The sequence below is a fragment of the Mytilus edulis genome, chromosome 12 (assembly GCF_963676685.1).
Source record: "Mytilus edulis chromosome 12, xbMytEdul2.2, whole genome shotgun sequence".
Lineage (NCBI taxonomy): Eukaryota > Metazoa > Mollusca > Bivalvia > Mytilida > Mytilidae > Mytilus > Mytilus edulis.
The window spans coordinates 15,300,305-15,328,238 of record NC_092355.1 but is presented as its reverse complement, the minus strand read 5'-3'; the positions used below and the strand labels follow the sequence as shown (position 1 = coordinate 15,328,238).

The 27,934-nt window shown below is 31.8% G+C and overlaps 1 protein-coding gene across 1 annotated transcript; it reads left to right on the top strand.

The window, feature by feature from the left end:
- Positions 1 to 3,218: 3,218 nt before the first annotated feature.
- LOC139497446 (uncharacterized) lies at positions 3,219 to 10,903 on the top strand. The gene is made up of 4 exons (XM_071285669.1): positions 3,219 to 3,374; positions 8,147 to 8,240; positions 8,935 to 9,150; positions 10,689 to 10,903. The coding sequence occupies exons 1-4, from the start codon at positions 3,219 to 3,221 to the stop codon at positions 10,901 to 10,903; spliced, it is 681 nt and encodes a 226-aa protein (XP_071141770.1).
- Positions 10,904 to 27,934: the final 17,031 nt, after the last annotated feature.

Sequence of the window (27,934 nt, the reverse complement as noted above, 5' to 3'; positions counted from 1 at the left end):
TTTCAAAAGATATATGTTGATTTCAACGCACAGTTTTAAACCATGTATACTGATTTTTTTATCGTACCAAACGTAAAACCTTTTGGACAACTCAACGTTATCTCACCGAAGATATGCAATCAACAAAAAATACTTCAAATGACGATAATATCTTTTGTAATATTATCAAAAAAGATTTACTTCAAGCATAATTAGATGTCAAATAGGATATTTACATTCCCACAAACGGGATGTCCTCCTTTACGGTCTTTTTGAAAAAAAAATATTCATAACTTAGGGTAATACTTTTATTTTATATATAAACAAAAGACGAAACAGTTATATACATGTTTGTTTTCAATGTTGGTGCCTTAAACATGTTAAAACAAAACAAAAAACGACGTGTTTGGTTTTGTTAATTTTTTTTTTATTTCACATTTATATGTAGTAAGGGTGTAATTACTTTTGGACTATTTTAAATCTCGGTCTATTTCTGTAACTAATTCATACTTACTTTTGATTTCTTAACCCTTTAGGCCTTAGTATTTCAAAAATTCAAAGAGGTAATTTATAAATATAATATAAACATTGCCCATGTGAAATTTTTAAATAAAGTGTATAAACATTGAAGGACAAAAATATGTGACGTTTAAAATTTTCTGACGTCAGACACGCGAAGTAATGAATGTGTTTGTAGATAAATGTTTTTGTATTATGTTGAATTGTTCCTTTTAAAATTGTTACACGGTGATGACTGCTGTACCCATATTTTGACTATTTTATGTATTATGTCTGTTTAGTTCACGCATCATTGTAAATATAACGGGATTTGATGAGACTGTCAACAAAGTGAGAGGTTTAGCGCTATAAAATCAGGTTTAATCCACCATTTTTTACATTTGAAAATGCCTGTACCAGGTCAGGAACATGACAGCTCTTGTCCATTTGTTTTTCATGTGTTTTGTCATTTGATCTTGCCGATTTGATTTTCCTCGGAGTTCAGTATTTTTGTGATTTTACATTTTAGACGGTAATAAATACGGTTTTTGTAAGAATTTAGATTCTTAACTCAAGCTAAAATGCAAAATTTAAAAATGAAATAAAATAGCTTTTTGTGCAACATCAGGTAACGTTTATTCATACCAAAGACAAAGAATTATTAAAATTGAAATTTGTATTCTGTTCCTTGAGTTCCTATATTTTAATAGACTACTCAAAGTATAATGACAACGAGACCGGAAGAAGAAAGTAGATTTCTGCGTTCTGCGCAAATCCGGGAATTAAAAAAAGGGACAAAAAAGCGTTAACGATTTTGAGTTCATTTGTACATTGAAAATTTCCCGTTTTTTTTTTTATTATTATTATTATTTATTTTTCTACTGTTAAACCTTTTTAATATGGATTTTTGCCTCTTTTACTTGTACTTAAACTATTGCGGGAAAAAAAACAAGAGTTGCAAATAAACTCATCATACATACCAGGAATAAATTTTGTATATACGCCAGACGCGCGTTTCGTCTACTAAAGACTCATCAGTGACGCATGAATCCAAAAAAGTTAAAAAGGTCAAATAAAGTACGAAGTTGGAGAGCATTAAGGACTAAAGTTCCTAAAAGTTTTGCCAAATACAGCTAAGGTAATCTATGCCTGAGGTAGAAAAGCCTTAGTATTTCAAAAATTCAAAGAGGTAATTTATAAATATAATATAAACATATCAATGATAATTTATGTCAACACAAAAAAGTGCTGACTACTGGGCTAGTGATACCCTCGGGGAAATAAATCTCGTGTCCACAAAGTTACTAGGGGCACGGGTTCCCAATTTGTCTTACTTCTTTTTGTATTTAAGACTTCAGTAATTTGACTTGTCGGTCTTTACTTGAACAATTCACACTTACTCTAATCAGTCAATCTTCCAACAACAGTAAATAAACACAATATGTATAAAAATTATGGGTGAAATGAACGGAAACGTATATGGACACCGTATTAATTACTTAATAACGCTAATGGCTACTAAAATTATGTTTCTTAAGTGCATTATATATGTTATATATGAAGAAGACAATTTATTAATAGCAGACTCTGTATAAACTAGTGTTCTGTCTTATAAATGTATGGCACTTTATTTTACATAATTTCATCTTATTGTGAATTCAGTTTGACAAAATAAAACATACTGATGCCAATAAAAACATGAAAAACCAATGAGGCAGATTATTAATAAGATTTATTCCTATGAAGAACAAATCCGGTTATCGGAGGAAAGTGGGCTTACGTTTTGGGAGTTGTCCCGCTTTGCACACGTGGTGGAACTTGTGATGTATTATGAGTCACATTAATTATTTTAACCTTGATAACTGTGACGTCATCATTCTTTCTTTACCACGTACGATACAGCAGAGGGAAGACGTAAAAAATTGGGTTCCGTATGAATTAACTAATGTTTGTTTCAAAAGTTATTTGGTATATGAAACAAAAGTTATTCAAATTATAACAAATTTAGTTGAATATTGAATTTTATTTCTTTGATTTGGTATATGAAATGGATGTCTTTCAAAAAAAATCTTAATTTTACCTAAAAGGTTCGGAAAGTTTGAAAGATAGAAAAAGCACATGGTTTTGATCCAGTATAAAATAGTGTTAACGATTTTATATATTTTGTTGTTTCTTCTGAAAAGAATTTCTAAATATTTCATTGTAAATTTTTAATTCATTTGTTGGTTTAATTCAGTGAAAATCATGAATTATATTTCCAAAAATTGAAATTTTAACAGACCCGTAATTTCATATAAAAACTGCGCACATGGTTTTAAGACACGTGTCACATGGACGTCTGCGATTTTAAAACTTTCGTTGTATGAAATGTTTTATCTGCTACACAGCAAGCAATTTAAAGAGAAACCAATAATGAATAAATGTATGAAGTTTATAAAATATATATATTTATAAATTTGCGAAAGCAAATTTACAGATCTAACATTGTTTGGTTGATGTTTAGACGAGTTGTATATATATTATAACTTTTCAATGGTAGTTTCACTAATATTATTGTAGTAGTTTTTCAGTTTTAAAAACCAAACATCTTATGGAAATGGGGAAAACAGTGCGTATGTCACAAAAGCCCTCTAAAAGTCCTCATGCAGCCAAAGGGTACAGCAGAGGGACGTACCGACACCGTTGGGAAACAGATCTAGCAATGTCGTTGGACAGCATACTTCCACGCAAGTTTCAGCTACATGTATGATGACTCCAAACTTAGGAATGAAATTGTTCAGATTGTCTATGCCCTTATTCACTCTCCAGCTACTGTTACATCTCCAGACTCAGTCAATGAAAGGCAACAATCTAATACAGATATAACACAAAGTTCTAATATGTTGCCAATAACTAGTGTAACTAATAATCTATGTTTAAATGTTTCACAAAAACACAGGACAAAATAATTAATGGTGAATATGTAGATTTAGGTATATTGCTTGCAAATTCAGGCACAGAACAATCAAATTTTCTAACTGTAGATACAAATGGACAGCTGAATATCCAAACTAAACCAAGTAAAAAGATTACTGATATTAACACATGGATAAATGCTTTCCTTATTTACATAAGTATTTATGTTGGTGTACATTTAGAAGATACACAAAATATTTTAACATGTATGTATTCGGTTAAGTAGGGTGCAAGTCGTTCAATATTGGGCTAGGTTCGAAGGACTATGATCAACAGTTTCGTCTAAAGAAACCTAGAAATCCAGCTATGTCATGGGCTACTGTTGACCAAGAACTTAGGCTGTTATATATTCTTACAGTGCAGCTAAATACACCTTGTTATGGGGTTAATATGGTAAACACTAACAGGAAATGTTACGAGTTCAATAACATAGGTGCATGTATGTTACCACAATGTCGATACATTCACAAATGTTTGAGATGCAATGGTCCCCATCCTGCCATATATTGTAGGGTCCCTCAATTTGAGGCTGGTTCAACAATGGGTAATTTATGAAAGATATGATATTTTTGTTTGTTTTTAGAACTTGTTCAAATACTATTGGCCATAGTTATATTATTTAAGTTCAAATTGAGGGACAAACAAGTTATGTTTCACACAGAATACTGTTCTTTGGTTGCTATTTAAAATAAACAGTCGTCAATCTTGACACAAGTTATGCAGTTGGTTCGACTGCTCGTATTGCAAACAATGATGTATAATATACAATTTAAAGCATGCATTATCGAAGGACGGCTCAACTCTGATACAATCTTTCATAACAGTAGGAAAGACATTGCATTATAAACTGATATTGATACCATAAACTTATACATCATTATTATTCTAAATTATCATAAATTTACTTAAAACACACAATCACCTATATAAGATATATGTGTATATGCACGAACTACTGTAAAAGATTATTATCTGATGAAACGGTACGGTGGTCTCTCAAATCAAGAGCTTCTTCAATATACATACAAATAGATTTTTATCCTTTTTCAGACATAGGATTTAACATTTGGGAAAAATGTTCATCCAAATTATTTGAATTAGTATCATTAATTTTATATTTAGACCTAGTTTTGTTATATTGAGGACATTCAATCAAGAAATGAACCTCATTTTCAATTTTTCCTGTGCAAAATTTACAAAATATCTCATTAGAGGGTATTGGTCTTGCATACCTACCAGTTTCTATTGCTAATGAATGTGCACTTATTCTTAAATTAAGTGATAAAGTTTACCACAGTTTCCCACTTTTATCTTAGATAGTTCAAATTCAATTTTAATTTTGTAGAAATCTTCTAGTTTCTTTTTGAAATTACTATTACAATACTTGTTTAAGGGTATTCCAATATATTTCATTAATTAAGATAATTTATTCGACCATACATTTTCTATTTACCAAGTACATATTTTGTTAGGATTGATTGCTTGTTGGTTGCTTAACGTCCAGTGGCAAGTATTTCAGGCATATCTATCAGGACGAATATTTATTCAGTGTCTGTAAATTGTGTCATTTTAGGATAATTTAGTTTGTATCAAGTGGATACATTGTTATGACACAGTGTCTGTAAATGTATATGTCTTTTTAGAATAGTTTAGTTTGTATCAAGTAGATATTTTGGTAGAACACAGTGTCTGTAAATTGTGTCTTTTTAGGATAATTTAGTTTGTATCAAGTAGATATTTTGATAGGACACGGTGTCTGTAAGTTGTGTCTTCTTGGTATATTTTTAGTTGTATCAAGAAGATACATTGTTAGGACACAGTGTCTGTAAATGGTGTATTTTAAGGATAATTTAGTGTGTATCAAGTAGATACATTGATAGGACGCAGTGTCTGTAAATTGTGTCTTTTTTAGGATAATATAGTTTTTATCAAGTAGATACATTGATAGGACACAGTGTCTGTAAATGGTGTCTTTTAATGATAATTTAGTTTGTATCAAGTAGATACATTGATAGGACACGGTGTCTGTAAATTGTGTCTTTTAATGATAATTTAGTTTGTATCAAGTAGATACATTTTTAGGACACAGTGTCTGTAAATTGCGTCTTTTAAGGATAATTAAGTTTGTATCAAGTAGATGCATTGATAGGACACAGTGTCTGTACATTGTGTCTTTTAAGGATAATTTAGTTTGTATCAAGTAGATACATTGATAGGACGCAGTGTCTGTAAATTGTGTCTTTTAAGGATAATTTAGTTTGTATCAAGTAGATACATTGATAGGACACAGTGTCTGTAAATTGTGTCTTTAAAGGATAATTTAGTTTGTATCAAGTAGATACATTGAAAGGACACAGTGTCTGTAAATTGTGTCTTTTAAGGATAATTTAGTTTGTATCAAGTAGATACATTGATACAACACAGTGTCTGTAAATTGTGTCTTTTAAGGATAATTTAGTTTGTATCAAGTAGATACATTGATAGGACACAGTGTCTGTAAATTGCGTCTTTTAAGGATAATTTAGTTTGTATCAAGTAGATACATTGATAGGACACAGTGTCTGTAAATTGTGTCTTTTAAGGATAATTTAGTTTGTATCAAGTAGATACATTGGTAGGACATAGTGTCTGTAAATTGTGTCTTTTAATTAAGTATATTTTGATTTGTACCAAGTAGATATATCGATAGGACACAGTGTCTGTAAATTGTTCCTTTTTAGTATTTTTGATTTGTATCAAGTAGATACATCAGAAACATATTGTTCAGGTCTAGTGGCTTTCGAAGCGTTCCGTAAATTGTATAGTTATGATATCATTTGGCCACCACTTTTAGAATCACTTAAGGCACTTTTATTGCATGTAACTATAGTTATTGCTTATTATCACTTGAAACAAATTAAAAGGGTTTATAGGACAGCTTACTGTTATCCGTAAAGAAAGATCACGTTGCAAAATTTTGCTAATATTGTTATCTCATTCTTAAAAACGGATCAATATTATCATGGTACATGTATAGAAATAACAGAAACTAAACTAAAATATTGTCTAATTTTTTGGTTACCATTTATGAAATGCAAAGACCAAAGGTTAAAGTCTCCTTATTCTCTGACTTTGGTGACAAGTACCAGTGTTCATGTGTTCTATTAAGTTTTAAAGGTTTGAATACATGTAGGAATAACGGATTCAGTTTCATTCTGAATCGGAGATATGGTAAAAACCAATAAGCATTAATAAAGCAGCCACAAGAATGTACACCTTTGCCGCTTAGCTATGTATACAATTGGGAGGTTGTTACATAAAATAGCATGAAATATATAACAAGCCGGTATATTCACATCTGACGGCGTTACTTTATCTCATATGGGCAATTGTTTTTTTTTTTTTTTCTTATTTCATTACAGGGTAATTTAAATATAAATATATGTTTGGTCATTTAAAAGTACGGTCACGGCGGGTGTGTTGTGTCGCTACCGCATTTGTGGCGGTGGTCGAACTCAGTGTCCAATAACACTTGGCATAGCCACTGAATTCGACCATGTGGCGAAAATAGCGACACAACATCTACAAATATATTATGCTTCTTATAATGGAATTATGTATCCGCTGAGCTTCTATTTCCCAGGGCCAGCATCCGATATATTTTGGAAGCAAGAATGTTTATAAGGATATTATATTGATATATAAGGAAATGACATTATAAGGAATAACAATAAGGTGGAAATAAGGAATAAGAATAATGTGGAAATAAGGAATAAGGAATGGACAATAATGTGGAAATAAGAAATAAGGAATGGACAATAATGTGGAAATAAGTAATAAGGAATGGACTATAAGGTCTAATTATATATACTAGGGACTTGCCAATTATGTTTCGCGGCAGTCCCATTCTTTGTCAAGCCGTGGCCGTACAATTTTGTACTTTTGCCAAATAAAATATTTTTTACTTTATATTTGTATGTCATTTGGCCCCACGTTGTCTCAGATAATGGCGATATATGAACTAAAACACATTAAAATGATGTGTTTTAAGTGCTTTTTTGTCACAAAACCCTGTTTCTTAGGAAAATCAAGGTAAATTATAAGCCAGAGACTCATTAAAAACAAAAACGTATCAATCTGATCCCACTTAAAAACCAAAGATTTACAACTTGCCGTACCTCGATCTATATTCAGATGAATATCAGGGGAATCTCTTTAATTTTGAAGCAAACTCACTCTTTGCAATAATTCGCACGGCAAGTCAGAAACATGACATTGGTTATCCATTCGTTTGATGTGTATGAGCTTTTGATTTTGCCATTTGATTACTGACTTTCCGTTTTGAATTTTCCTTGGAGTTCAGTATTTTTGCGATTTCTATTTTTTCCCATGAATAGAGTTTTCTGTGCTTTTTACATGGACATGTAACATGTTATACGTCAAGATCGAAATTAATTATTTAAAAATGTTATGTTAAAGCATAGTTATAGTTGAGAAAATTTACCCTTTCTGAGCACATGCGATCAGCCCGAGTTTTTTGGTTTATTGATGGGGTTCGTATTGCTCAGTTTGAAGGTTTTTTTTCTTGTTGTCGAGTGTTTTGAACTCTTTCAATGATATATAGCTTTACACTGGAAAGTGTTAGTGTGTGTTTAATAAGGGTGGGGCATACTTCTGAAAATAAATTATGATATATATAATGCATGTGGTATTGTGATCACCATTCATTTTACAGGATCCACTTTTTGACCCATGTGTTGGAAACCAATGCGACGTTGGTGAAGTGTGTGAAAGTCTAAAGAATGAAAAAGTCGTTTGTATATTGGACAGTAAGTATAAAGTACTTTATAAAAATATCAGTATGATTAGTTCACCTACCTCTGTGTAATGGTTGATATCAGAACCAATTACTAAAAGAAGTAAAAAAGAAATTAGGTAAATGAAGGGGTGACGGTAATGAAAAAAAACAGCATTTGACATTTGATTTAATGTTTCCAACATAAGACTTAATTAGTGTTTAACAAACATAAAAAAACCACTTCAATATAAACTAAACCAGACAGGGGGCGGAAGTACAGACAGACACAGTGTTAAAAATGATTCATTGCGATGTTTTTATATTGTATTTAGGTGTCAATGGTACAACACGTCTGCGATTACAACTTTCTATTCATTGATATCATTATCATGATTATCATTCTTCACATTGACACGGTGTCACAAACAAAAGCTATCGAGCCTCTCAAAGATTAACGTTAAATCTCAACTCAACTGTCCGGTTTTGATTTTGACCCGGAATTGTTTTTGCTTTATAAATTTATGACTATAAACAGTGGTAGACTTAAATTGCCTTTATTTTTCCATTGCATTCAGATATTTTTTATGAACCGTTATAGTTGAGTAAATACAGTCCGATCTTTTTCAAATGTACATAAAACAGCAGTTTATCAAAAACAACTAAAATTCAAATTTTAGAATGTATGACAATAAAAAGTATTATTATAATGGATATTTTTTTTCTAGAATGTAATACACCGACTGAAGCATTTCAAAATATGGCGCTTGGGAAGATGTGTGGACAAAGTTCAACATATAATAATGAACATGCAGAATACGCTGTCGATGGATTAACTAATACGGCTCCTCATACGCAACAAGACCAGTCTCCATATTGGTGGGTAGATCTAGGAAACATCTACAACATCATTAGAATTGAAGTTATCAACAGGTGGTCAAGTGGTACGATTTTTATGTTAATATGAATAAAGTCTAAATAACACTTATAGCTATAGCTGTCTAGCGTTTTAAACAAAACCCAGCGTTTCTAAGATTGCATTAGGATAGACAAAATGAGAAATAGAACTGTTATTTATTAATTTTTGTTACATAAAATGTTGATATTTGCATTCAATTCTCATATATATACTTACTTATAATTGCATGTACATCTTATTAGTATCAATTTTATTTGAAAATTACACAGATATTGGTCAAGTAAAACAAATACACAAAATACATTACACTATAAATCTACTTTAATGAAGTAAGGCAGCCAGTACATGGAGTGTAAGGATAATTATAAATCTATGAAGAAGTTTAGGTATGAGTACCAATGAGACAACTCTTCACGAGAGACCAAATGACACAGATATTAACTATTGGTCACCGTACAGCCTTCAACAATGAACAAAGTTCATTACTCATAGTAAGATACAAAAGGCAAAGAAATGACAAACGTAAGACAATTATACAAGAAAAGCTAACCAGCTAATTTAAGTGCAAAAAAATAACGAACAAAAATTTTAATTACACCGATATTGGTATAGCAACAAAAACAGTAAGGCAGCCAGTACATTGTCTTTCATTCGTGGATTGTTGACAGTTTGAATTTATAAACAAGCTAAAGGATTAAGGGTAATTTCACCAAAATACATATAACGTCCTAACATTTCTATTGATAAATAAAGGCAACAGTAGTATACCGCTGTTCAAACTCATAAATCCATGGACAAAAAACAAAAGCGGGGTAACAAGCTAAAACTGAGGGAAACGCACCAAACATAAGAGGAGAACAACGACACAATACTACAATGTAACACACACAGAAACGGACCAAGCATTAGACAAAATTCCACGAGAATAACAAATATAACATCAAAACCAAATACATGAATTTGGGATAGACAAGTACCGTGACACGTCTTATCGCAATGTGAATTTACACTCAAAATAAGAGAAAACAAACGACATAACATTAAAATGTAACACACACAGAAACGAACTATAATACAACAATGGCCATATTCCTGACTTGGTACAGGATATTTTTAAAGGGAAACAATGGTGGATTGAACCTGGTTTTGTGGCATGCCAAACCTCGCACTTTAATGGCAATGTTAAATATAACATTGAAATGACACCATAATATTACAGGACTACAATACAAATAAATAGGAGAACGTATTAGACAAAGAAACACATGATGAATGGATAACAAAAAGCATCAGGTTTAAAATTCAATACGCCAAAAATGCGCCTCGTCCACACAAGACTCACCAGTGATAATACGTTTTTATCAAATTAAAGCTGTAAACTTTTGTTAATATTATCCAAATTGCATAAGACATTAAAATGGTTACTTTGGCAGAAAATTAACCCCCGTTCTATATAGCTGTGTACAAATAAAAAAAAATACTATTGAACATGAAAACGTATGTTTGTAGCTTGCTTGGTAATTGTGAATTTACACATTTATCCGATATTGGTTTTTTTTATAGGCTACAGACTTCATGATCTTGACATAACTTTTGGAACCAAACTTGATGATATGTCAATGTTTTCCCATTACACAGGACCGGCTGTAGATAATGAGCATCTCGTATTCCATCGTAGTCGGTATACAGAGGGGCGTTATGTCAAACTGACCATCACTCAAGGTCCAGGAATCTTACACGTGTCAGAAGTTTTTGTCATTGCTTATCCAGTATGTTGATAAACGGACAATCTGATTTTAACATGTTTTAATTGTTTCATAGGGTCCGAGACCACAATTGTCGTCCCTTGATTTTCGTTGTTCACGAATATAGTCCCTAGAGTTGGCAGTGGGTTACTTGCAAATGTTTTTTTATACCCCTTCCAAATTTATTTCTCCATGTGTTATGCCTCAAATTGCAAGTAGGGGGTGAAATTACACTGTAAAAAATTTGGGTCCAGAATTTTAAAGGAAAGTAGTGATTTGGTCCAGCTGAAAAAGGTTTAAAATTAGCACTTCGGAAGCTGTCAAAAGATTTCAAGACGCCCTAAACATAAAATTGTCCATATTTTGAGTTAGAGCAATGCATTTTTTTTTAATTTTGATATAATTTGTCCCAACAGTAGTACAATACTCTGTACAAATTTAATTGAGAAAGCGCAGGAGGGATTTTTTAATTTTTCATTTATGTTCTAAAAGAAATGCACTACGAAATAATTATGGTCTCGGACCACAGGTTATAATAATGGTGAGGGACTATAATAACTCTATAAATAAACATTGAAATAAATGAACAGAAATGTTGCTTGTAAATGCTGAAGTTTAATTTTATTTACGATATTGTCATTGATTGATACAGAAGACTTATTAAATGTAACGGTTTCATAGATTAAAAATGTATATCAATCCGCGTAACTTATTTATCCTTTTGATAAACGTGATCAAAAAGGTAACCAATTCATCACTAAAATGATATTTTGGATATTGTTTTATTACTATAGATATTTATTTGGTTAAATAAAATTAAAGTTAGAACATATTAATGGTTTTGTTAAACAAATATACACCTTACCTATACCAAATTCATGTTAAACTAAATCCTGTGGCTGTTTTGTTTTTCTTATTGACATTTTAGACTTAAAGATACATGATTTTTTATGAGCTGTTATTGGCTTTTAACTAGCTGTCAGTAATTTGAGTACTTTCATATCTGTACTGTGTGTCCTTTTCCTAGGATTGAAAAATGGATAAAAACTCTGCCATGTCCGGTCTGTCATTCTGTTTAGATGGTTTCTGCTTATCGCCATTTTTATACAGGTTACAAAAGTGTGATGATTTTTTTTTAGTTTACCGCCAACACCTTTTTACCCCAAGGTGGTACTCAGAATACAATTTATTAGACTATCTAAAAGGATGGTAAAAGATTAGCATTATTTTGAATCGAAAGCTTATCTTGGGTTAGAAAAAAAAGTAGTTTATATGTAACAGAGTAGAAAACAAAGATGCTGAATAACAATTCTCTTCCCAATAGAGTGTTTTATGAACTACATTATGGCCATACACTCCTCATACGTTTAGGCTTCTACGTATTTGTCCTAATTCATTTATTCCTCACGAAATAAAATATGGTACCCTAGGATGAAAAATTGCATCACAAATTATTGGGCTCCCTAAAACGAAAAATTGACAACAATTTCAATACAATAATATTCAAATGACGTGCTACTCACAAAAACACACATTGCGTCCAAATGCGTTTGTACTACAATGTTTGTTATGATGTAGCAGTTTTTAGGAGATACAGGTTTGATAGAACCTGAACGACGTTTTCTATGTAACACATTTGCACGGTCACAAGAGTTTAATCCTCATAAACTCAGAAATGGGGCATTGAATTTGCAATATAATCAAACAAGCGATATTGTTACATTAATGGATGTGACGAAGCATCTATATAAACAGTTTCGTTTCTGTATAAAAAGCATGTTATATTTACCCTGGTCCTGGTAGGTTTATGATGATTTGAGGTAAAAATAAAGCTGAGACAAATATTTATTGATTATCTTTGAAATTTTAAATAAAGGAACAAAAGCTGCAACAATCCTTTAACCGAGAAACTTCTCTAAACTGAAATACCATAGATAATTTATTTTCTGTCTATCGCTGTTTTCTTACAAAACATGTATTACGTTGTCTTATACCGTAATCGCATTCTACTAGACTGAGAAAATAATAATAGAAATAAAAAAAAATCAACAGTATAAATTTTACCGCACAAGAAAGACATTTCTTCAATTAAAGTACTTTTAGATAACCGAAGACTAAAACGTTACAGAACTAAAACCTATAAAAATGCGGAACGACTGGCATATTGTGTGTTTGTCGTCTAATTGTGAGTTTGCATATCTATACATGTATGATATCTTATTCCTCTATTTTCCCAAAAAGTTAAAATGTAAGGGGATAGCATTATTAAAGGTTTATAAAGACAACAGTAGTATACCGCTGTTATGTTTATAATTATACGGATGAAAATCATTTTTTTTCTACAGGTTATTGATCTTTCAAACGTGCTGCAAAAATCACAAAAAAACAATCGCCGTTACTTGGCTGCTTAATAATGTTTATAAAAAAACGACATCAGTTAAACAGTCAAGTTTATACACCAGCTGTCCAAAGAAATGTGTGACTAATCCTTTAATATTTCCGTGTTGTTTAAAAACGACTTAACGTGACCTATAGTTGTTAATGTATGTGCCATTTTGTTCTCTTGTGGACAGTTGTCTCATTGGCAAGCATACCATATCTCTTTTTTTTTATATTAACGCATTCGTTTTGTTTAAATTTCGTCAGGAACTATTTGAATCCAAAGATAAAGAACCTACAAATATATATAAGAAGATGTAATATGAGTGCTAATGAGAAAACTTTCCATCAAATTCCTAATTTATAAAAGTAAACCTTTATAGATCAAAGTACGGTCTTCAACACGAAGCCTTGGCTCACACCAAACAGCAACCTATAAAGTGCATCATAAACTGCTAGTGTAAAAATATTTAAACGGGAAAGCCAACGGTCTTATATAAATAAAAAACCAGAAGCAAGAAAAACTTCTCAACCACATCAAGAAACGACAACTCAGATTCCTGACTTAGAAACAGATGCAAACAATTGCAGCGGGTTTAAACGTTTTAATGGTACTAAACCTTTACACTAATAAAAATTATAAAATGCACCATATGTTTGACTTTTCTCCGTTTACGTAGCTGTTTGTTTTTAGAGTGATTAATATTATAAAACAATCTAGAACGATATCCCTCACATTTTGACATTTTTCCTGTCGTGTCTGTTCGTACTGCACACACATTTTTGTCAATGTAATGGAGTCTATGCGATTGTCATACAAGTGAGAGGATTAGCTAGCTATCAAACCAGGTTTATTCAACTATTTTCTACATCCAAAATTCTGCAAAAAGTCTGGAATATGACACTATTCATTGATTCGTTTGTTGTATTTGAGCTTTGGTAAGAGAACTTCCGTTTTACATTTTCCTTGGAGTTTGGTATCTTTTGTTATTTTACTTTTAACCGATAAAAAGAATTGAATATATGCAATATAAAAACAACAATAAAAACAAACTTGCATTTGTGGGAAATGCTGAATATAAGACATTTAAGGTAGCTCGCGGGTCTAAATATTTTTACATTATCAACGAGTGTTCGTTTCTTTTAAATATCAAAGTCACTTTCAAATAGGATTTTAACACGAAAGATACCATCCTTTTATTACTTATGTCCTTATACGTGGATGTTAAGAGATTTTACTGATTCTTAACGTTTTATAAAAGAAGAAAAAATGCATTGTCAATTTTAATTGAGGTGATATTCTTTTACTGTAGCGAAATTATCAGCAAAACGTTATAATAGTTGTGTTAAAAATTAAAGTGTGCGTTAACGATATGTTAGTCCAAAATGTTGAGAAAAGGATTTGTTCTACCTTAATACTTCAAAGCATATCAAAGAGAGAAATTGATACAGTACCATCCCAATTTAACAAACCACATCCTATGCACAATTGATATATGTAATTTAATTTAATGTGTTATCATACTGGAGTTGACATTTTAACCAGATTAAAATAATTGCATTACACAGGTTACATGTACTTTTTATATCTGTATGTAAATTGCATTCAATATTGGTTTTGAAAAAGTACTTTGCTTCCAAAGAAGGGCATATCTTTGTGAAAGGAAGTTACTGGACTATTTGAGTTAATAACAATAGGTTTTCTCCGTTATTTGAATTTACTCTTTGCAACCTGAAAAAAAAAAACAGAACAATTTTGTAACTAATTTTGAAACCTTTCATTGTGTGGTGCAGGGATCATCTGTTGGGAACTTTTACTTGTTATTAAGGCATGGTCAAAATGTGGTATGTCAGTTCTGCTTAAGTCTATACAAATGACAAACAGTAATAAACTATTAAATATGTGAGGTCAGTAATAAATTGAATTTATTTACCCCATATATATCGTATAAGGTCATTTGCCCACTATGAAACGAATGTATCTTACCGACTATCTTAACATGTGATATTTAGAATAGTGGCTTATACAGTTGAAAAACTCTCAATTACCGTTCGTATTAAGAACCTACTGTTGGTCAATAAAAAGATATGTCAGCAGTTACAACTTGTAAGCTTTAACATGTTTTATGATTTAATTTCGGGTCGGCGAGTCCCGGATCAATCGGCGTTTTTTTTTTCACTGAGAGAAGAATCTGTTTTGAAATCAATTTATTGATAGTCTATTGAGGTATTCATTTATGAAATAGATTGTACGTCTTCCTAAGACAATTATTCTGTAGAGTATAGCTATTTTTTGTAAGTTCTTTACTACATTAGTCGTAAAAACTTTGATTTTTTTTTCTTGTTTGTATACTGTGAGTACAAACAAAATGGCGGAGTCCGACTGTTTTGAATCTGTTGAAGAAAGCTTTTCAGTAGGCAGAGGCTATGAGTCTGACTTCTCCACAAGAGGTATGTCTGATAATTCTATAGAAAGAGAGAGCAAGAAACGCAAATTTGCAACCCCTAGTCCAAATAAAAGTTATGCACATGCAATCCAAACCCCAGCCACAGTCCGATATAGACCTTTACGCAATGCACCTCGACCCTCTGTCCCCGATAACCAGCATATATTATCAGTGCTAGAGGTGTTCGCCTAGCAGAAGAAAATCCCATCAAAATTCAAAAAAATATTTCAAAGGAGTATGGAATTGTTAAAAATATTAGACCAATAAGATCTGGTAACATTATTGTAAACTGTATGGATGGTATGCAACTAAAACAACTGATGAAAGCGACTCAGCTAGGTGAATGGCAAGTCAAGTGCTCTAAACCACAAAGTCTTCTGAGCTCACAAGGATGCATATATAATGTACCTCAGGAATATTCTGAGGAAGACATTAAATATGCATTAAATGAATATGGGGTCACAAAAGCCATAAGGCTTACATATTATGACAAAGAACAAGCCAAAAGAGCACCATCTAGAACTATAAAATTGTTCTTTAGCACACCACAAATGCCAACATCTGTATGCATTGGGTTTCTAAAGTACAGAGTCAAACTTTTTGTACCCAAGCCAATCCAGTGCTATAATTGCCAACAGTTTGGCCATGTGGCCACAAATTGTAAAAGGGAAAAAGCATGTGTAAAGTGTAGTTTAAGACATGAAGGTCAGTGTAATTCTGATACAGCAGTGTGTGTAAACTGTAAAGGTCCTCATCAGTCTAACTCCAAAGATTGCCCTAAAAGAGTGGAAAAACAAAAAGCTCTCAAAAAGAGCAAAGAATTAAAGATATCAGTTGGTGAAGCCACTAAAATTGTAAAAGGTGAAGACACCAAGACCTTTGTTGTTGAGAAAGAATTAAATAAGCAACATATCAGTAAAACAAAAACCCACAAAAAAACCATATTGGGTGAAGCAAATATTACTGCTTCCCAAATGGTATCTATAATGACTGTTGCAATAACTCATATAATTAATGCTCCAAAGGAGAGAATTACAGTTGAGAATGTAGTAAAGTACATCAGTGAAGTGGCCAAAACTCTAAACTTGTCTAATGTTGACACAGATCAAATGAATCATTATATTGAGAAAAGCCAGTCCATCAGAATATAAAATTCAAAATTATATATATATATATATATATATATATATACTTAAAGAGTATTAATTTGAAGAACATCATTACTAACATTATGTATTTTATAATTATATTATTAACAATAATGACTAGTTCATTTGTCATACATCAGTGGAATTGCCATAGCTTTCATAGCAATGGTCCAGAATATATATGGAATTTATCAAATTCCTCTACTTATCCAGATGTAATATGTCTACAAGAAACTTGGTTTAAAAGTGAAACTGATCTAATTGAAATTAACGGTTACACAGTTGCAGATTTCTCAGTTAGAGACGGTATAAAGGGGGGTGGCACTGCTATATATGTCAAAGTAGACATCCCATACTCTAAGAAAGAAATAAACTCAAAATTTGAAACTTCTGTAATTCAAATATTAATAAACAGTGATATGGTCACCATTATTAGCCTTTATGATGCATCAACAGACACAAAAGAAGATGATTATATAAATCTCTTGAATCAAATTGATGGTAAATTTATTATCTGTGGTGACTTTAATGCTCATCATTATCTATGGGGTAGTAATAAAACTGACACTAAAGGTAACTCATTGCACAATGCTATAAGTACCAATAATATTATAGTGTTAAATGATGGATCAGGTACTAGACAAAACCCCTCCGATCTACAATTGTCATGTATTGATATATCAATGTCTAGTGTACAGTTAGCACATCAAATAACGTGGACAGTAGATAATAAATCTTTATATGGTAGTGACCATTTTGTAATACAATTAACATTGAATCAAACCTCGTCTTGTTCAAACAGCGAACAAGAGTTGATTTGGAACTATAAAAAAGCTGATTGGGATGGGTTCGCCAGCTCATGTCATAAACAACTTAGTGAGAACATGGTTACTGACAATATTAATGAATCATGTACTCATCTCACTAACACTATCATTAAAATTGCTGGTGAGCACATCCCTTCTAAGAAAAGAAGGAAAAATAATAAACCAGAAGTACCCTGGTGGAATGAAAACTGTACATTGGTGGTAAAAGAACGCAATAAAGCTCGTAACAAGGCCAGACATACGGGGGGTGGACATGATTATTTATTATACAAAGAAAAAGAAAAGGAATGTAGAAATACTATTAAATTAACACAGCAACAATATTGGGAAACCTTCTGCAGTGGCTTGAATAATAATAATAATATAGGGCAAGTATGGAATACAATTAAGAGAATGATGGGCAAAACTATTAATTCTCTAATTTTGCCTACTTTGATTTATAAAAATAAAATATATGAATCTACTAAAGAAAAGGCTAATATATTAGCTGAAGCATTTGCCAATGTAAGTAGTTCAAGTAACTATTCAGAAGAATTTATATCACATAAAGAACATATTGAGTCTAAAGAAGCTGAAAACTTGAAACAATATTTTTCTGAAAACTCTCAGAGTTATAATGAACCATTTACCCTTAATGAATTACAGGATGCTATTGCTGATACATCAGATACATCTCCTGGTAAAGATAAAGTTACCTATAGTATGTTTAAAAGTTTTAGTAATAAATCACTTGGTGTACTTCTTTTATTATATAACAGAATTTGGTTCTCACAAGATCTTCCCCTGGCTTGGAAACATTCAATAATAATTCCAAGCTTTAAAAAGGGGAAAGATTCAAGTGACCCACATGCATATAGACCAATTGCTTTAACATCTAATTTTGTAAAAATTATGGAAAAGATGATGAATAACAGACTGAGGTGGTACCTTGAGAAAAACCATATTTACTCACCTTATCAGAGTGGATTTCGTCAAAATAGAAGTACGATGGAACAAATAATTAGACTTGATAACGATATACAAAAATCATTTTTAAAGAAAGAATATTTAATTGGAGTATTTATTGACTTTCAGAAGGCATTTGATATGATATGGAAGTATGGACTCTTAAACAAAATGGTTAAAATTGGGATAAAGGGTAACATGCTCGGTTGGGTTAATAGTTTTCTCACTAACAGAACAATACAGGTCAAAATAAATAACACTCTTTCTGATATTCTCACGATCCAAAATGGTACCCCGCAAGGAAGTTGCATCAGTCCGACATTATTCAATATTATGGTAAACGATCTCCCTTCATGTATTAATAATTGTTCTATTTCCCAATTTGCAGACGATAGTGCAATATGGCTGTGTGGTAAAAATATTGGTTATATTCAAAGGAGAATACAGAAAGATCTTGACAATATAAAATCATGGTGTGATAAATGGGGATTTCTCATATCCCCCTCTAAAACTGTAGCTATTGTCTTTAGTAGAAAGAAAAAGTCTGAGAAGTTATTATTAACGTTAGGTAACAGTCTATTACAAGTAGTCAATGAGGTGAAATTTTTAGGAATAATTATTGATAGTAAATTGACTTGGTTAAAACATATTCAATATATAGAGGCAAAATGCAGTAAAGTCCTAAATTGCATGAAACTTCTAACAGGTACTAAGTGGGGAGCAAACAACCATTCTCTTAGAAACATATACATTGCTCTTATAAGATCCAAAATAGACTACGGATGTGAAGTATATAATTCTGCCTCACATTCTGTAAAGAAAATACTGGACCGGGTGCAAAGTCAAGCACTTCGAATTTGTACAGGTGCATATAAAAATGTAGCCACAAGTGGACTGCAAGTAGAAATGGGTGACCCACCCTACGAAGAACGTAGGCAGTGCCTTATTACAAAATCGTTTTTAAATATATCTAGTCATAAAGACAACCATCCAACTAAGGAAAGTTTAGCAAAAAAGGCAACATTTCTCTGCTACTCCAGGGAAATAAAACAGAATAAAAAACCATATTTTATTGTTTCAAAAGATATGATTAATCAACATGATGTTGTTATTAATCAAATATATAAATACAAACAATTCCCGACACCCCCTTGGCATTTGACTAAACCCCGTGTATGCACACAACTCTCAAGTCTCATCTCGAAAAAGGACAATCCACACTTAATTCGAAGTGAAAGTAACTTCATGATTGATACGCAGTACCGCCAGTTTTTAAAAATATACACGGACGGATCTAAAGATCCAAATTCTAATAAAACCTCATGTGCATTCGCAATACCTGAAATGGGAATAAAAAAAGGTTTCAAACTGCCTAAGAATATGTCAATTTTCACTTGTGAGCTTATGGCAATATTTCTGTCTCTTATGTGGTTAGAAGAATTTAAACCAAATAATGTCGTTGTGTTTGTCGACTCTCTATCAGCTCTCCAAGCCTTAAAGAGTAATTTATTTAAGGTAAAAAATTATTTATTATACGACATTATATTTTTATACAACCAGTTAGTCAAACTAGGTAGCAACATAATATTTGAGTGGATCCCAAGCCACGTCGGAATTTTAGGAAACGAAATTGCAGACCAGACTGCCAAAGTGGCTCTTAATAAAGATACAATAGATTGTCATATTCCCCTATATAAAGAAGACATCAAATGTTTAACAAAAAACATTTTAAAACAAATTTGGCAAAAACAGTGGTCAGACAACCCAAAGGGTAGATTACTACACTCCTTCCAAAATAATGTATCATTTAAGATTACTATACCACAAATGAATAGAGAAAATGAACGAATAATATTCAGATTAAGATCTGGCTCTATTAATGTCAATAAGTATCTACACAAAATAGGGAAAAGTCCGAGTGAAATTTGTGAAAACTGCAAAGTCACAGACGATGTAGTACACTTCCTATTAGTCTGCTCAAAATATGATGTGCAACGTAAACAGATGTTTGATATGCTTAAAAATAACGGAGTCGTAGATCTCTCGTTGAAACACCTTCTATCCGGATACACACACACTTTCAGTCCCGTGCATAACTATCTACGGGAAACTAATATACTTATAAGGAAATAGGAAGACTCTCAACTACATGTATAAGTGCCATTTAGCTTTAGTCTAGAGATCATAAAACAAATAATTATGTATTTGGAACAAGTCTATATGAATTATTTTTCAGATGGTAGCTAAGTTAAAATATTTCATCAATTCAGTATACAACCAGCAAGATTAAAGATAAATGAAAAACTCACCCGAATTTGAAATAAATTCCTTTTTAAATTTAATTAGAACTAGCATAAGCAAGTCACAAGTGCAATGCACACTTCACCTTTGTGTCAGTCCTTTGAGCGTAATCAAACAGACTTTTTCTACCTGTGTCATACAACAGTAAATCATTCACCTTTCAAACACCAGTACTAATTGACCATGAAATGCACGCATTTAAATTTAACAAGGATCGACATTCAATTTAATCATTCTGATCTATTGAAGATTATTATACTAGATAAGTTAACAGTACATGTTAAGGGAAAATACAACATCACATTAAGATTCTCTACAATGGACAATTACAGTCATATTTTTTTTTAAAGATATGAAAACAACAAACACATCGCACTATGCTCAGATAATTAACATTTGTTACAGGCCTTTTTTTATATGAAAGTGCCACCAACATTTATCTTAATTATGTAACGTTATATGTTAAAAGTCTTTAAAGCTTAAACAAAAATACAATATGTCCTCTCAGATTTTCATAAACTGACAACTATAGTCATACTCTTATTGATAGAAATTAAGAAAAATAAACAAACACAATCACTACGCTCATACATTATTAGAATAGAAACAAGTCTTAGAGTTGAATCCTTTTCTATGATAATAAAATGATAAATTCTAAAATTTGTACTAGAGGATGTCAGTTAGACAAACATACACAGATTATTGTATAATTATATATATGCACATCCCAGCACTTATGTTTCGCTGGCATTCTCTGTACTAAAAATAAAATCAAACAATGTCATTGTTTAAATAATATACTGGTATTAAATTTTTTCATATTTTTCTATTTTTGCTCCATTTATATATTATACACTGTATATATATATATATAAATCTAAATAGGCGATTAAGGGCATAGGTAGGGATGATTTCTCGTTCAATGACAGAAGTGGTTTTTTTTTCTTGTCAGGGAATGAGGAATCACAAAATACCAGTATGTCTTTGGCAATTTATTTGGAAAAAATTGATGCAACTTACCATTATGGAAAAGGAAAAACTACAATCAATCCTTTCTTAAGGATTCTTTATTTGCTACACCAATCGAGGGAGACGTCCTTACATTGGTAGCATATAACTAGCACATGTCTTGTTACCGGTTTCTAAATATACTTTTTTTTATATACATGTATATAAGTATATCACAGACGACACAAAGGTGAACAACCATATAAATTTTCTGAACAATTTTATGACACCTATGTACATTTCATTAGGGACTATCATTTGCTCTTGATTTTTTTTTTCATTTTCATAGTACATAGTACATGTACCTTCTGATATGTGTTTTTTTTTTTTTTGTCTCTCAACATATATATATTTTCTAGTAATTCAGCAACCATGTTCGTCAAAGTTTCATAAGATTACTCGCCAAAACGTAATACTAAAAATAAATTAAAGACTGAAAGTATAATTATATACATAATATCTTAAATTATGTTATATGAATCTAAGGCGCAATTACTACATAAGTAAGCCGCCTTCCAAAACCAATAACAACAACATGATTTAATTTCAATCGTTCATTATCAATTACAAAGTCTGATCGAATCTTTATGATTTTTCCTTAACACCGTGTTTTTTTTAATAAAATTTTATACAGAGAAGTTACACACTTGAGACATTATAACATAGGAAGAGATCTAATGATTACCAAACACCAAACTATGTAAACGTAATCGATTATATGACACGGTACAATATTCAATCATGAGAAAACATCATAGCAATACCTATTGCAAGGGACCGTATATGACAAAATGTAGAATAATTCAACGAGGAAAAACCACAACGCAACATGGTAACAAAAACGACCTATTTATAGACACTAGGTTTATCTATATCACACAAAGGCCTCGATTATATTGATAATTAAAGTTATCAAGGAAGTCACACGATCCTTAACACGACAACAAAGGTATGTTAATATAAGTTGAAATTAATGATTTTCGATATAAGTTTATGTCAATACTGTATCATGTATATATATTATCACAATTACTGAAAGTCATCGATATAATTTAGTATTGAATAAGTATTTAGTTAAATATGATTTAAAGAAGGTTGTAATGAAACATCTCTTGCTAAGGAATTTGAGAAACAATGTATATATAAGGCAGGGATATGTTTGTATGTTCTTTTTCATGTCGAGATTCTGAATCTTTTATAAATAGCTTTAAATCAGCAGTTCTGCTAACTTTAATTTTAAACACCTGTTATTTATATTAGGGTATTTATTTCAATATATGGGACCTCAATACCCTTTCGACAGGAACAAACATACAAAAACAGTTTCACCTACTGTATCTAGTTAATCTAATGTGTGATCACCATTGATGTTCAATTTTTTTTTTAATGTATAATGTTCTATAATACTTCTGGTAGTGTCAAAACTTCCTAGTAGGTGTTTTTCGTATCACATATATTGCATTAAACATGCAAACAGCGTTTCTCTTTTGTCTCTTTTTTTCGACAAATCAATGTGTTTAGCACGTATCTCATCAAGAGGTGCTTTTTACTGTTGATTGGGATTTTTTTCCGAAATATTACAGAGGGACAATCGAATTCATAGATCGAAAATAAACAGAGACAAGCAGACAAATAATAGTATACAAGACACAGCATATAATATTAAAGACCGAGCAATGAAAACCCCATCAAGAAATGGGAGTGATCATAGGTGCTCCGGAAGGGTAAACAAATCATACTCCATATTTTGAACCCGTCTTGTTGCTCATGTTATTACAAACCAGGTAAATAGTCTGATTCGGTAGTTCACATTGATGAAATGGAACGAGATTGTAGTTACTACATAAGGAATATGTTTGATACCATCTGTTAAACAGATATTCAATACCGTTCAACCAAACAACTCTTGATCAGTGATGGCGTCCATAAAATTAACAAAGGAGTGACGTTAACTTTCCAACTTTCCCATTTGGAACTCGCGGTTAATTAGCTTCTTTGTAAACGGCAAATATCTATCAAGGAAATGGTGATAGGAAATACAGGCCCGGAAATATTGTATCAAATGGTAGATATATACTCCGTATACAGACGCTGTTGATATGTTACTACATAGAAATGGAACGGTCATAATTGGGCAGCTGAAATCATGTCTTTTGTCGACCCTCATTATCAATTTCTAGATGTAAGTCAAGATATGAGGAAGACTTAGCTGTATATGTTGAATCTTTTTATCTCTTGTTCGATGGGATAGATGCGTTCAACATAGTTACCGAATTTTGAATTACATGTATTCAGTGAGAGAACATCATCTATATACTGAGTCAAAAAAGTTTAGCAACACTTTTTTTTAAATTAATTTTTTGTTGTTTCTGGAAAAAAAATTTAAAATATCATTGATATAATCTTTAGTTTTACCTGTAATTTAAAACAGTAGTACTTTTTTCCCTGGTGATTGATTTGGCGCCATTTCAGCTTTGCACATGTAATTGATGTTTTACCTTCTGTACTTATACCTTTAAAACGATATTAAAACTTTCTGTTTCACTAACGTTCAGAAACAAGCCATTGGTAAGAAAAACACATACACATTTGAATAAAATGCGTGGGGCAACAACCAGGCCACCCCGAAAATAACCGTCAGAAAACTCTTGAAATGGATGATACCGGAATGAGTGTTGCTGACATCTTGACTTGATTTAATGTGCATAATGCAACAGTTTGGATACTAAAAAACAGATATCAACAAGTTGTAACTGTACAGGATAGTTCGATATCTGGTAGACCAAAACAACTATTATCAAGGGAGGAGCGCTAACTTCGCTTTACGTCAACACGTGACAAGTTTTTTCCAGAAAACAAAAGTAGTGCATGACAATCCTTCATTGTAGCACTAAGGGCATGGCTGAGAAATTGATTTTAAATACCACTATACTCATTTCCGTATTTTGACCTTCCCGTGCTCCATACGAAGACAATTCTAATGAATGAGAGTGATGAACATTTATCTGCAATGACATGTCATAATTCCAGTTTGTTATTATTAAAACTATATGTGGTTATGATTTTGGAATAAAATACAATTTCACATTTTTATATGTGGTTATGATTTTGTAATAAAATAAAATTTCACATTTTTGTTGCTTAACTTTTTTGGCTCAGTATAGATAGCGGAAATTAAAGTTACAGGGTAATGCTAACTTATTATCTTTCTTTCGAAGAAGTTTCTGTATAAAGTCATCATTATAATAATAAAGGAAAAAGTCGACAAGAAAGGGGTCAAAATTGGTTCCCATGGGAATGCTGATAGTTTGTTGAAATACACGTCCTCCAAACGTAGCACATATTTTGTCAATCAAGAAATCAAACATCTTGTTAATGTCTGTTTCATACAATTTTTTGTTTGAATCATAGTGATTCTTGACAAACTAAGTCCCTGAGACAAGATACTTGTGTCTACGTTGGCCATTCAATTTTTTTTATGAAACAAAGCAATACCAACTTTTTCAATTTTCCTTTTAGTTTGAAATAGGGAATACTTGTGTAAAGTGTAAAAAAGACCAAAGAGCAGAAGGCAACCGACGGCCACCAGTTTATTCAGTACAGTGAGAAAATCCGGTACTCAGAGTACTTCAGCTTGCCCCTTAATAAAAATGTCTACTAGTTCAGTAATAATGGAGGTCAGACTAAACTACGAAAAATATAAAAGAAATCTAATAAAAAACAAAGGCACAAAAATGTGGCGGGGTTAAACATGTTTTTTTTTTAGATATGAACCCTCCACTATACCTCTAACCAATGTAGAAAAAACCAACACACACCAATACACACAGTAAAACTCAGTTAAAAAAGTCCGTGTCCGAAATCAGAATAGGTAATAAAAGACACTAAACAAAATGTCAATGATATACAAAATATTAAGGGATTACCAGCAGTTACTGACATGCCAGTGCCAGACCTCAATTCAACTAAATGAAGGATTATGTCTTCCTCCTATTAAACAACCACAGTCCCTCCCTTTAAGAGTTTATTATATGAGGAGGACATAACCCGTTTCATGCAAAAAAACCTGCTTCTATGCAAAGAAATTAAGACTGATCGACACGAACTAACTTCAACCTCTTGCATCCCGAATAAACTGGGAAATGTATATCCAATATGCAGGTGAATTTGGAAGACCTTAATTAAATTTTTTGAAAGATTATGTCTTCATCATATGAATATCAAGCACAGTCACCCCCCCCCCCCCCCTCCCCCGTTAGGGGTTTATTATCATTCAATCAAAAATATATAGGTGGAAAATAATCCTTATCATATTAACAACTAGTTGTGTAATACATATGTTTATTCCCGATGTTAAGACCCTATAAGAGAATCTATATTAAAGCCAAATTATTTCATTTTCCATGACCTAACAATAGCATCATAACTATATTTCTTCTTAATAAGTCTTTTCAAAAGTTTTGTGGGCTTTTGGGGTGAATGCCGACATTTTTCTGCTTTTTAAAAACAATAACAATTAAAAACCAAGGGGTAAACAAAGACTCACAAAACCAAGGGAAATAAAGAACATTACCATAAAAAAAAACTGGATGTTAAGTACCTGAACGTATAAGATGTCTGCATGTAGAACCCTATTTGCGAATGATTTTCTTGTACCGATGATAAAATTTAGTACGTGTTTTGACTAGTTTGTGACACCATTCTTGGACAACGATAACATTATATTCAGAATTACAGGAACAATAGACAACATCAACCACTTTCACTGGACTGGTCAGTCCAGAACAGATTGACACTCAAACAAAGAATATCAAGAATAGTGTATAACGTATTTTATATGGATAGTCAGATAATAAATGTGGAAGATTTAAACATGTACATTGGATCAAACCACTGAAACTAAAATATAAATATAAAATATTTTGAATGCAGCTATATAAATGATGTTTTTATTCTTTCTGAGAAACTACTTTAAATAGCACTGTTAATTCAACTTGGACGGCCGATTGTTTATCCTTAACACGATATTTCTTTCTACAGTGGTCAAAGTTTCTTCGTCATCTGGAGTTTTTGTTATATTTTCTCATTGTTTTTGTTCATAAATCAGTACCTAGATTTAAATTTATATAACCAAAAAAATGTGTTTACTAAAGCAGTGTGGACATGCATTTTAATTGCTCCTTTGTAGATAAGCCCTAGCTGTCACGACTTCAGATTTTATTTTCAACTACCATCTAGTTCCAGCTGACAGCAGCAGCTCTTGCAATAAACATGTATTATTATTCCTCTTTTTTTTGAAAGAAAATATATAATGAACGTTTAAAAATGTAAACCTTCCAAAACATACATTGTTATTTTAAATCAACCAATCACCATACTTACCATTTATTGTATTTTCAAACTCTACATCTATGGTGCCCGATATTTTTTTCATTAACAAATGTCAAACTGAGGTCCACTTGTTAACCTTAAACTGCGACAAGTCAAACTTTAATGATATCCAGTAGAAGAAATAAATAGTTCCAACTTGCCTGTTTTCCTTATTATTACCTTGAGAAAAAAACAATCATTTAAGTTGGACGTTTCGTCCCCGAGAGTATCACCAGCTCATTAGTCAGTATTGCGGTCTTGACATGAATATCAATTTGATGGTAATTTTAATGAATTTCGTGTACTAAAACTTTGAATTTTTCGTAAAACTCAGGATTTTCTTATCCCAGGAATAGATTACCTCAGCCTTATTTTGCACAACATTTTAGAATAGTGGGTCCTCAATCTCTTCAACTTTTTAATAGTTTGACTTTAGTACTATTTTTATCTGAGCGTATCTGATGTCTTATGTAGACAAAACGCGCGTCTGGCGTATAGAATTATAATCCTGGTAACTTTGATAACTATTTACACCACTGGGTCGATGCAATTGCCAGTGGACGTTTCGTCCCGGAGAGTATCACTAGCCCAGGAGTCAGCACTTTGATGTTGACATGAATATCAATTATATGGTCATTA